Source organism: Argentina silus (genome assembly GCF_951799395.1).
Source record: "Argentina silus genome assembly, contig: scaffold_596, whole genome shotgun sequence".
NCBI lineage: Eukaryota > Metazoa > Chordata > Actinopteri > Argentiniformes > Argentinidae > Argentina > Argentina silus.
In genome coordinates, this window is record NW_028152725.1 from 1 (window position 1) to 12,500 (window position 12,500).

Sequence of the window (12,500 nt, forward strand, 5' to 3'; positions counted from 1 at the left end):
CGTTTTGATGAACTACAGTATAAAACACAACACTATCATCTGTTTCTATTTTGTAGACATAAATAAAAAGTGTTATATTTTGTGGATGTGTATTTGTAATAAGGTAAAACTCAAAGATGAATAAATACACTTTTGACAGATAATCTGTTCTGGATCGTTGTCTCTTCATGTCTATTAATGTGGCTTTTAAAGTTCTTGTGAAAAAATCATAACAAGTTCATGAACGTCGATAATGAATAACATCCTGCTGAGGATGTCAGGAAATGAGAATCAAGATTTACTTTCGTAATAATAATAATAATAATAATAATAATAATAATAATAATAATAATATCCATATTCACAGAGAAAAAACTCTTCCCAAAGCAAACAAACATGCTGAAGAAACCCCATGAACGGGTCTAACCTGGTGGGACAATGATTCACATTGTTCTGGACTATCAACACATGACATCATAGGGACCATGATGCAACTCACATCTCAACTCTGAAATCCGCTCCCTCGTCTACTAAGACACAAATCACCCACTACCCCCCCCCCCCCCCCCCCCCCCCCCCCCCCCGAGACCCCCGGCCCACTCCCCTGGGTCCCCTCCTCAGTGCAGACGTCACAGTGATAATGGCTAACAGGGTTGGCTGGCCGTGGTTAGCCTGCTGATGGACCAGGACCAGACAAGAGCGTACGCATGGGGCCCTCTGAGGAGGGGGAGGGGGAGGAGGAGGAGGGGGAGGAGGAGGAGGAGGAGGAGGAGGAGGGGGAAGGGGAAGGGGAGGAGGAGGGGGAGGGGGAGGGGGAGGAGGGGGAAGGGGAAGGGGAGGGGAGGGGGAGGGGGAGGAGGGGGAAGGGAAGGGAGGGGAGGGGAGGAGGGGGAAGGGGAGGAGGAGGAGGAGGAGGGGGGGAGGAGGAGGAGGAGGAGGAAGGGGAGGGGGAAGGGGAGGAGGAGGAGGAGGAGGAGGAGGAAGGGGAGGGGAAGGGGAGGAGGAGGAGAGAGAGGGAAAACATTCTTCTCACTTCCCAACAACTGGGCCGAGCACATCGCCCCTCCTCTTCCCTGAATCCCACAACCTCTACGACAGATGTCTGACTGATGATAACCCCCCCGGACCTCTCTGACGGCCAACCATACAGAACGCTCTGTCAGAAGAATGAACGTGTCAGCATCTTAACCCTCCACAGTGTCGGGGAACCATCTGAAGACCCCTTTTGAGTTCCACATAGAACCCTTTTTTCATAGAAGGTTCTAAATGGAACCCAAAAGAGTTCTTCAAAGGGGTCCCCTCTGGGGACAAAGGCAGAACCCTTTTGAAGGTCCTGTACTCCTGTATGTGATCTCAGCCATGTTGAGCAGGCTGCCAGCCTCAGGGGTACAGGGGCTCTTTAACGGACTGGTGTGTGGTTGGTTCAGTACACAGGCCTGGCTCCACATGTTTACCTCAGGTCACGTTAAACTGTCGAGCTGAGAGGAGTGTGTGTGTGTGTGTGTGTGTGTGTGTGTGTGTGTGAGAGGCTGCAGTGAAGGGGAGGTCTGTAAGGAGAGCTCTACACATGGAGAGACAGACTCTGTGTGTGTGTGTGTGTGTGTGTGTGTGTGTGTGTGTGTGAGGGGCAGCAGGCTCTGAGGAAATCAGCAGCCTAAATAAACAAGTCTAATGACGGCCATGTTTAGGAAGGAAACAACCAGAGTCATTCAGCCTGGGACGTTACCACGGTGATGACGGGGGTTATCTGGCGCTACCATGAAGGTCAGGGGTCAGAGGTCAGACTGTACAACAGCATCACTGTGGCTGACAGACATGTCTCCATAACAGATCTTTAGTCTATAGTTTGTCAGAATGATAGAATGATAGATTGATAGAATGATAGATTGATAGAAGGATAGATTGATAGATTGATAGAAGGATCGATTGATAGAATGATAGATTGATAGAATGATAGATTGATAGAAGGATAGATTGATAGAAGGATAGATTGATAGAAGGATCGATTGATAGAAGGATAGATTGATAGAATGATAGAATGAACAGTCAAAACGACCCTCTTATATTGTTATATAATTAGACTTGGTAGCTTGTTGAGGAGCTAGCTGACCAGAGCATGTCAAGGCACCGTCTACAGCTGGATTCTGTGTTTACTACACCCTACACCCTACACCCTACACACTACACAAAGTGAAATGTTACAGCACCTTGTTTTTGTCCTGAACAGCGAGTACCTTTCCGTTTGACTCATCCACCACCGCACCTGAGGAAACACACACACACACACACACACAGTGTCTTTACTACTAAGACTAGTCGTCAATGTAACAACATCATAAAAACCCAAATGATTCAGCCAGTCCAGACGGCCAGAGTGATGCATGCTGGGTCACTGTAACAGAAAGCTTCCCAGTCCTCCACATCAGCGGTACGGCCCGGTCTAATTACTGGTTCTACTGAACATGAAAGGCTTCATTAAACTGACCCATGTGGAGGCCTAGGGAGGGAGTGGGAGAGAGGGAGAGAGGGAGAGAGAGAGAGAGAAGAGAAATGTTTGTGTGAAATGTTTACTGTCAATTTTGTATTGTTTATTTCATTTGCTTTGGTGATGTAAACATGTGTCTGTCAGTGAAGGTCCTCTGCAGCAGCTCTGAGCCACAGGACCAGAATACCAGAGCGTCTCATCATGAAAGTATCCTGACCGTCCTCCTAAGGTGACCCTCCTCCTGAGGTGACCGTCCTCCTGAGGTGACCCTCCTCCTGAGGTGACCGTCCTCCTGAGGTGACCCTCCTCCTGAGGTGACCCTCCTCCTGAGGTGACCGTCCTCCTGAGGTGACCCTCCTCCTGAGGTGACCCTCCTCCTGAGGTGACCCTGGACAACACTGTCCCAGCTAGCAACTTCAACTTCACTTTATTTATCATTAGCCTCCTCTCCCTCCTTTCTCTCCTCTCCCTCCTTTCTCTCCTCCATCCTCTCCTCCATCCTCTCCCTCCCTTCCCTCCTCTCCCCTTCTCCTCCCCTCCTCCCTCCCTCTCCTCCTCCCTTTCCTCTCCTCCTCCCTCCCGTCCCTCCTCTCCTCCCTCCCTCTCCTCCTCCCTCCCTGAATGAGTCCCACAGATGTGAGTGGAGGGATGGGTCGCCTCTGCCACCATTTGGCCCTCTGTGTGGAAACTGATGTCATCACCCTCTCTCTCTCTCTCTCTCTCTCTCTCTCTCTCTCTCTCTCTCCTGATCCCAGCCACCGGCACATTACAGGACAGGCCCTCGTAGCCTAGCCACTGAGACGCTAACCACTGGGTAGCCTAGCGTAGCCACTGAGAAGCTAACCGCTGGGTAGCCTAGCCTAGCCTGGGTAGCCTGTGTGTGTGAGTGTTGTATTCATAAACACATATTTCAGGCCTGTCATTGATCTCAGGGTTAACACTGTTATAACCTTTCATTAGTTATCATTATTTCATTGACAACTTAAGTGGTTTCATATTTCCGATGACTTACAACTTGAACCTTGTATTTCCAAACCAGCTGGTGTCACACACACACACACACACACACACACACACACACACACACACACACACACACACACAGGTCATGATGTAGAAAAAATGGAAACTTGGCAGGGAACCAGTATGAACTGGGAGACACACCAACACAAACTGGTCTAGAAACCATGAATGGAGCAGAGAGACAGACTGGGATGAATGGACGTCTCAATCTCAGAGAGAGGAGAGGAGAGGAGAGGGGAGGGGAGGGGAGAGGAGAGGAGAGGGGAGAGGAGGGGAGGGGAGGGGAGAGGAGAGGAGGAGGAGGAGACAGCAGAGAGGATGTTTAGGATTGAGAACATACTTTCGAGATGAACCAGAGTTCAAGTCCCTCCTGTGTGACACTCCTCACAGACATGTCCTGACATGCCTCATCTAAGAGAACCAGCAGGAGCCTGCCCTCTGGTGGTCACTAGTGCACACACACAGACACAGACACACACACCATGCAGGTTGAACCATGCAGGCAGTAGCCTGTCCCCTGGTGGTGGTTTGTAGTTCTCTCTCTCTCTCTCTCTCTCACACACACACACACACACACACACACACAACAGTTAACTCCACATCTGTTGAGTATTTCAAACATTTCAAACTGCTTGCATACCCCCCCCCCCCCCCCCCGTGTGTGTGTGGTTGTGTGAGTGTGTGTGTGTGTGGTTGTGTGAGTGTGAGTGTGTGTCTCCTCAGCCACAGAGTCAGATCACCTACCTGCCACCCCCACCTGGTGCGTGGCGTACCCCGGCAGCCTGCTCGGCCCCGCCCCCAGCCAGAGCGCCAGCGTGGCCCGGTCCTGCTGGGCGTGGTGGTACCTGAACCCCTGCTCCCCTGCCACCGTCACACACACACTCAGACACATGGGGACCTGCAGCCACACACACACACGACTCTCCCTCCTCCACTGGGCCAGAGACGCTGACACACACACACACACACACACACACACACACACACACACACACACACACACACACACACACACACACACACACACACACACAGTCAGTCAGTGGATGGAGTCAACAGTAGTGAGTATTTGAGAGGGAGAGGTTCATAGACCTGGTCAGTGGTAAGTGACTGCAGCAGGTTAATGATCAACCACCAGATCTGTTATTAACGACTGGATCATCAACCATGATGTGTGGCATGTGCAATCAGTTCTATTACTAGTCTATAACACTATTCAAGCAGGTGTTAGGCTGAGGCTATATTGTGTGTACATGCCAGATGAATGTGATCCTCCACCTGCCTGTCCCTCATATGAGCCACACCTCTCAGGAGGAGACTGAAGCCATCTGCACTGATGTCTGAAGGAAGGTCGCTGTCAGCGAGGTTGACCGTCACTCCGCCGAACCGGTCCACGGTCCCCGGTAGGACGGGGGTCCCGCGCTCCTCCTGCTGCTGGACGCGCCGGGCTGCACGCGACAACGCTCGAGCTCCCCCCGGTACCAGCCCGGTGTGCGCGAGGCAGACCGTTCTGTTGGACAGCGCGTTTCTCAGCAGAGGGAGAAGGTTGCAACTGAAAACTGCCATAATAAACAAACCGACGTTTAATAAATGTAGAAACGTTCCTGTTCCACCGACCGGAAGCTGCTGGTCCGTCACAGAAAGGTCGGCTGACAAAAGTTGCATAAATACCGTAAAACTCTGAAAACAACATTTACAAATGGTGGACTACTTCGTTCCAGGTCGTGTCTTTCGGTAAATGCAGAACCTCTCTCCATCGAACATTTTATGTCAGGTTTGTTAATATTTCTTTGTCCCTGTATGCAGTCTTTACGGTAATTAAAGGACCGCGTCTCTGAATCACCTCCTCGACTACCGTCTTTACGGTAAAAGGGGCGGGGCTGAACTTTAACCAGGAAGTGTACCTCCCCGACTCCGAGCGGCGTGTGACGCCGGGTTCACATGTTTATACCGGCTCTTATCACATGTTTATAACAGCTGTTGTTACATGTTTATAACAGCTGTTGTTACATGTGACGGTTGATAACCGGAGTCAGAAACATGTCCTCCAAGAAGAACAAGAGCAAGTCGAGAAGAGCGGCTGAAGAGGAGCCCTCCGGCGGGCCGAGGGACGGGTCCGACAGCAACTCCTTCACCGTCTGCGACTTCGTGGAGAAAGGTAGAAACTTCAGCAGTCAAACATCACACTCACTCACAACACGCTGCTTTCATGTCTTAACTGGTGCTGTACCTGTACCCAACGTTGACTGAACGCACCATAACAATGAATGAATGAACTGTCTGCTAGTGGTGATGATGATGTCCTGCTGTCTCCTACACCCTAACTCCTCCCTCCTGCTGTCTCCTACACCCTAACTCCTCCCCCCTGCTGTCTCCTACACCCTAACTCCTCCCTCCTGCTGTCTCCAGCTGATGACAGGGTTCCGCGGCGCTGCAGAGGCTTCCTGGTGCAGCTGAGCCTTCCTGCTATGAGGTCAGCTGACGTCTGCATCGGACGCCCTGCGCTGCTGACCACCCCCGCAGGACACCAGGAGGTACTACAACCCTAACCCTGACCCTAACCTTAACCCTGACCCTAACCTTAACCCTGACCCTAACCTTAACCCTGACCCTAACCCTAACCCTGACCCTAACCCTGACCCTAACCTTAACCCTGACCCTAACCTTAACCCTGACCCTAACCTTAACCCTGACCCTAACCTTAACCCTAACCCTGACCCTAACCCTAACCCTGACCCTAACCTTAACCCTAACCCTAACCTTAACCCTGACCCTAACCCTAACCCTAACCCTGACCCTAACCTTAACCCTGAACCTGAACCTGACCCTAACCCTGAGGGGATGACAGCTAATCTAATCAAATCAAAATGTAATGTTCATTTACAGGATATGTTATGAAATGCTTCAGGTCTGCAACTCCTCAACAACTCAACATTCAGACAAATAATATCAATATGCAGCAACGTCATTATAACAACAAGGAAGAGACAATAATAATAACAAAACAACGTCAACAGAGTCCCAGGATGGCAGCACCAACACTCACCATGAGGAAGTTAAATATGGAACTGTTCTGATATGCTTATTGATACTGAAGTGTCATTGATTTGAGGAGCAGCGTCATTACCTGTCCTGATAATAGTCGTCTGTCACTGAGACGGACAGGAAGCTGAGCACCTAGCCAGTCAAAGAACGCCTCCAACATGAGCTGAGCAGCTGTAGGGTTAGGGTCGGGGTCAGGGGTAGGGTCAGGGGTAGGGTCAGGGGTCGGGGTCAGGGGTAGGGTCAGGGGTAGGGTCAGGGGTAGGGTCAGGGGTAGGGTCAGGGGTAGGGTTAGAGTCAGGGTCAGGGCTAGGGTCAGGGCTAGGGTTAGGGTCAGGGTTAGGGCCGCGTTGGTGCTCACCACGGAAGGGATTCCATTCTTGAAGCAAAAACAAGTCAAATATCAAAGTAATAACATTGTAACTACACTGCCCCCCCCCCCAGGTGTGTCTGGCCTGGCCCACTCCCTCCTTCCCTGGCGGGAGGCTGGGCCTTCTGAAGGCCACCCAGACCAGCCTGAGGCTGAAGCCTGGGGATAGAGTTACTCTGCTCCCCCTGACCGGAGCTGTGCTGCAGGCCAGGGAGCTGCTGCTCTCCTCCAGGTAGGACCTGTGTGTGTGTGTGTGTGTGTGTGTGTGTGTGTGTGTGTGTGGTGTGTGTGTGGTGTGTGTGTGTGTCGTGTGTGTGGTGTGTGTGTGTGTGTGTGTGTGTGTGTGTGAGATAATCTCGAACACTATGGATACATACAGTGTGTGTGTTGATATGGTACAGCCCACATCAAAGGGAGGACACATTTATTGTTCGGTATTCTGATTCACAAACTATGTTTCTGATGGTGTCAAATTAGTTTTTCTCAATGGCCAAACATCGCTGAGCCTCTGATAACTGAGAACTACCGCGAGATTCTCACTCAGGAGAGCAACAGGTAGAAAGTTCCTTCCCAGGCAGTGATGTTTTATCTGACAGGCCAGTGGCGCCACCTGCTGGTGAGGAACTGCAACAGCACCTCGACAGGAGGCGGTGGAGACGCAGAACTCTCCAGATATTTGTGAACTAAATCGTGTTTAATCCTGTTTGCATACGCAGACTGAAGGATGAGGCCCTGAACACAGAAGAGTTCAGAAACTTCTTTCTCAGAGCTTTAGGTAAGCTGTTCCTAATAGCAATAGGACTGTTCACTCTGATATTGTAATCATATATAACAATATCAAATATATATTTCATTACTACAATTCCTTGTCATGATGTTTGACTGGATAGGTTCTATCCCCAGAATGATTTATATAAAATATACAGTATTAATGGAGATTAATAATTTTTGCTCTCTGATGCCACATGTATTAACTGTTAATGTGTCTAATTGTGTTATTATAACTTGTTGTTATGGAAGGTTTTAGTGATGATGATGATGATGATGAAGTGTGCGTATGTTTGTGTTCCAGATGGGAAGGTTCCGCTCCCAGGGAACACTCTCTCTCTGAGCTACTTCGGCCGTTCCTGCAGCCTGCGTGTGGAGGGGGTGAGGGGGGTGGATGGGGTCTACCTGGAGAGGCCCCCCGCCCCCCCGGGACAGGAGCCTGACCCAGAGGAGGCCTACGTGACGAGCTCCGCGCTGGAGACCACCTCCTCCATGGACCTCTCCCTGCAGCTCAGTCTGCTCACGGTGGGGGACCCAGGAACACCTGGAGGACCCGGTCCCGCTGCCAGCACCCCCTGCCGCCCCCCCCGCCTCCCCTCCCCCTCCCCCCGCCTCCTCCTGTCTCCCTCCTGCCTCCCCCAGACCCCCACAGAACCAGGAGACCTCAGTACCAGTGGGGAGGACAGAGGACCCCTCAGCCCAGATCAGACCAACACAGACACAGATAGTGCCCCCACAGCCCCCCCTGGTGGCATGCAGAACACCGACACCTTCTACCGCATCTGTCCCACCACCAAGATCCGCTTCAGAGAGAGGGGGAGGCAGGGGGAGGCGGGGGAGGCAGACACTCTGGGGTCGAAGGTCACGTACAGTATGATTGGAGGACTCGGCCGTCAGCTGGACGTCATCAGAGAGACCATCGAGCTCCCCCTCAAACACCCCGAACTTTTCTCCAACTACGGTAGGGCCCAGGGGACACACAGGGCCTCAGGGGACACACAGGGCCCAGGGGACACACAGGGCCTCAGGGGACACACAGGGCCCAGGGGACACACAGGGCCTCAGGGGACACACAGGGCCCAGGGGACACACAGGGCCTCAGGGGACACACAGGGCCCAGGGGACACACAGGGCCCAGGGGACACACAGGGCCCAGGGGACACACAGAGCAGGGCGCAGGGTCTCCATTGAAACAGTACACCATCATTACTGACCACATGTAATGAATTGGCCAGCTGTAGGAGCAGTATACATGTTCTATTGATGATAGAAATGTTCTTGTTTTGTGCACATGATCCAACCCTGGTCTAGTTGTATACAAATTGTTGTTTGGATGGACGGATGGATGGATGGATGAATGGATAGGTAGGTAGGTACTTTATTGATGTCACTGTGAATGTCCCTTCCTCCAGGGATCCCGCCCCCCAGAGGAGTGCTTCTGTATGGTCCACCAGGGACAGGAAAGACCATGATTGGTCGAGCCATAGCCAATGAAGTCGGGGCTCACATGACTGTAATCAACGGGCCAGAAATCATGAGCAAGTATGTCTGAGCACATGACATGACATCTGCATCTCACAACATGGGCTTCCTTTGAGGAACAGAAAATAAGCCAAAGATCAACAATAATCAGTCTCCAAAAAGCTATTATTTTTTAAAGAAAACAGTCAGTTCAGCTGATCTGGCACCTTGACGGTGAATCTTCAACCTCCTCCCTAACTGAACTCTGACCTGTGATCTCATGTCCTGTGTGTGCAGGTTCTATGGAGAAACAGAGGCCAAGCTCAGACAGATATTCACTGAAGCGTCTGAAAGGTAAACATGGAATCCCAGCCTGACTTTAATAATAATAATAATAATTATTATTATATTAGATTCTTATTTCCATACATATTACAACCCTAGCTATAAATTATAGTACATCCCTAGCCCTATGAGTTATAGTACAGCCCTAGCCCTATGAGTTATAGTACAGCCCTAGCCCTATGAGTTATAGTACAGCCCTAGCCCTATGAGTTATAGTACAGCCCTAGCCCTATGAGTTATAGTACAGCCCTAGCCCTATGAGTTATAGTACAGCCCTAGCCCTATGAGTTATAGTACAGCCCTAGCCCTATGAGTTATAGTACAGCCCTAGCCCTATGAGTTATAGTACAGCCCTAGCCCTATGAGTTATAGTACAGCCCTAGCCCTATGAGTTATAGTACAGCCCTAGCCCTATGAGTTATAGTACAGCCCTAGCCCTATGAGTTATAGTACAGCCCTAGCCCTATGAGTTATAGTACAGCCCTAGCCCTATGAGTTATAGTACAGCCCTAGCCCTATGAGTTATAGTACAGCCCTAGCCCTGTGATCTTAGCTGTCAATATGAAGCACATTGTATCACACCAGTGTGATCTGACGTCAGCACTGCAGCGGTCCACAGCGTGGCTCTAAGCCCCGCCTCCAGCTGAGCTGTGCTTCCTGTGACAGGCGACCAGCCATCATCTTCATGGACGAGCTGGACGCCCTCTGTCCCCGGCGGGACGGCGTGCAGAACGAGGTGGAGAAGCGCGTGGTCGCCTCCCTGCTCACACTCATGGACGGGATTGGCTCAGTGAGTAGTGCTCCGCAGGAAGTCCCACCCCTCCAGGAAGTAGTGTTTTTGTCTCCATGGTGAGGTTGGAGAAGCTCTCTGAAGCTCTGCTCTTCATCCGGGGGTTCTGCTGCTTCCTTAAACCCCTTCACCTGTTCACCTGGGAGAGACAGACTCATGTCCAGACCTCCCTCTCTCCTCTCCTCTCCTCTCCTCTCCTCTCTGCTCCTCTCCTCTCCTCTCTCTGCTCCTCTCCTCTCCTCTCCGCTCTTCTCCTCTCCTCCTCTCCTCTCCTCTCCTCTCCTCTCCTCTCCTCTCCTCTCTCCTCTGCTCTGCTCTTCTCCTCTCCTCCTCTCCTCTCCTCTCCTCTCCTCCTCTCCTGGCCCTCCTTCAGTCGTTCTCTCTCCGTTCCTCTGATCTGTCAGAGAATAACTCCGCTGATGAGAAAACAGGGGCTCTGGGAGCTGTGATCCAAGATGGCTGCTCAGTCGCCCCCCACCCTCTCAGAGAACACAGGGAGTCTGGGAAACCCATTAGCGCGGGTCACCATGATGTGCCAAATTGGCAGAACTTTACAGTGTCTCTGAGTACATCTCCATCTCCCCTGACCCCGACCCCGACCCCAGGTGCAGACAGACTGACGCCACCCCACAGAGACAACTGTCTGTCTGCCTGTCTGCCTGCCTGTCTGTCTGCCCGCCTGTCTGTCTGTCTGTCTATCTGCCGCCTCTGCTAGGTTCTCTGCTAGGACTAAGGTTCCTGGGTTAGGGCTAGGACTAAGGTTCCTGGGTTAGGGCTAGGACTAAGGTTCCTGGGTTAGGGCTAGGACTAAGGTTCCTGGGTTAGGGCTAGGACTAAGGTTCCTGGGTTAGGGCTAGGACTAAGGTTCCTGGGTTAGGGCTAGGACTAAGGTTCCTGGGTTAGGGCTAGGACTAAGGTTCCTGGTTCTTTGTTACAGTGGATTCCAATGCTGTGATTTGTGAGTGTTCAGCTCCCTGGCTGGTCCTGATCCGGTCCTGATCCGGTCCTGATCCGGCCCAGGAGGGAAGGTGGAAAGACCATTATCTCACAGCCGGACTACCCTGACAGATACGCCTGTCTCTCTCTCCTCCTCCTGCCTGTCTCTCTCTCCTCCTACCTGTCTCTCTCTTCCTGCCTGTCTCTCTCTCTCTCTCCTACCTGTCTCTCTCCTCCTCCAACCTGTCTCTCTCTCCTCCTACCTGTCTCTCTCCTCCTCCTACCTGTCTCTCTCTTCCTGCCTGTCTCTCTCTCTCTCTCCTACCTGTCTCTCTCTCCTCCTCCTACCTGTCTCTCTTTCCTCCTACCTGTCTCTTTCTCCTCCTACCTGTCTCTCTCCTCCTCCTACCTGTCTCTCTCTCCTCCTGCCTGTCTCTCTCTCTCCTCCTGCCTGTCTCTCTCTCCTCCAACCTGTCTCTCTCTCCTCCTGCCTGTCTCTCTCTCCTCCTACCTGTCTCTCTCTCCTCCTCCTACCTGTCTCTCTCTCTCCTCCTGCCTGTCTCTCTCTCCTCCTACCTGTCTCTCTCTCCTCTTACCTGTCTCTCTCTCCTCCTCCTGCCTGTCTCTCTCTCCTCCTACCTGTCTCTCTCTCCTCCTACCTGTCTCTCTCTCCTCCTCCTACCTGTCTCTCTCCTCCTCCTACCTGTCTCTCTTTCCTCCTCCTACCTGTCTCTCTCTCCTCCAGGAGGGCCACTCAGGTCAGCTGCTGGTCCTGGGAGCCACCAACCGGCCCCATGCTCTGGACCCCGCCCTGCGTCGCCCGGGGCGCTTTGACATGGAGCTGGAGGTGGGGTGACCCTGTGACCTTTAACCTTTAACACCTGCAGTAGGCTTCAGTTCAGCTGGCTAACACTGTCATGAAAACACACAAAACACACACACACACACGATGAATAACCTTTAGCAGCGACAGTAGATTTAGTTCAGCTGGCTAACACAGTCTGTAAACGCTGGCCTGACTCCTCCCCTCCTCCAGGTGGGGGTCCCGCGCGCGGCCGAGCGGGCCGACATCTTGACCAAGCTGCTGACCTCTGTCCCCTGCACCGTGACATCACAGGAAGTGACACAGCTGGCTGACTCCACCCACGGATACGTTGGAGCCGACCTGGCCGCCGTCTGCAAGGAGGCAGGCAAGTAAAGCTAGGCTAGGCTAATCATGCTAGGCTAATCATGCTAGGCTAGTAGAGCCAGGCTAGGCTAATCACGCTAGGCTAGTAGAGCTAGGCTAGGCTAATCACGCT

General features: G+C 52.0%; 2 protein-coding genes across 2 annotated transcripts in view; one reads left to right on the forward strand and one right to left on the reverse strand.

Annotated features, from left to right (window-relative positions):
* Positions 1–2,177: 2,177 nt before the first annotated feature.
* Positions 2,178–5,152, reverse strand: nudt6 (nudix (nucleoside diphosphate linked moiety X)-type motif 6; the record flags this gene model as incomplete). Its single annotated transcript, XM_083697911.1, has 3 exons — positions 2,178–2,242; positions 4,232–4,435; positions 4,792–5,152. The coding sequence occupies 3 exons, from the start codon at positions 5,150–5,152 to the stop codon at positions 2,178–2,180; spliced, it is 630 nt and encodes a 209-aa protein (XP_083554037.1).
* Positions 5,153–5,512: 360 nt separating this feature from the next.
* The window catches only part of afg2a (AFG2 AAA ATPase homolog A), a gene marked incomplete at its 3' end in the record, with an annotated part of 10,426 nt that continues 3,438 nt past the window's right edge, over positions 5,513–12,500 (forward strand). The window contains exons 1-10 of the mRNA XM_083697912.1: positions 5,513–5,645; positions 5,897–6,021; positions 6,974–7,131; positions 7,616–7,674; positions 7,972–8,628; positions 9,080–9,209; positions 9,426–9,482; positions 10,140–10,263; positions 11,945–12,046; positions 12,236–12,389. Of these exons, the coding sequence (XP_083554038.1) occupies positions 5,528–5,645; positions 5,897–6,021; positions 6,974–7,131; positions 7,616–7,674; positions 7,972–8,628; positions 9,080–9,209; positions 9,426–9,482; positions 10,140–10,263; positions 11,945–12,046; positions 12,236–12,389 (1,684 nt within the window). The remainder of the gene's footprint in view (positions 5,646–5,896; positions 6,022–6,973; positions 7,132–7,615; positions 7,675–7,971; positions 8,629–9,079; positions 9,210–9,425; positions 9,483–10,139; positions 10,264–11,944; positions 12,047–12,235; positions 12,390–12,500) is intronic.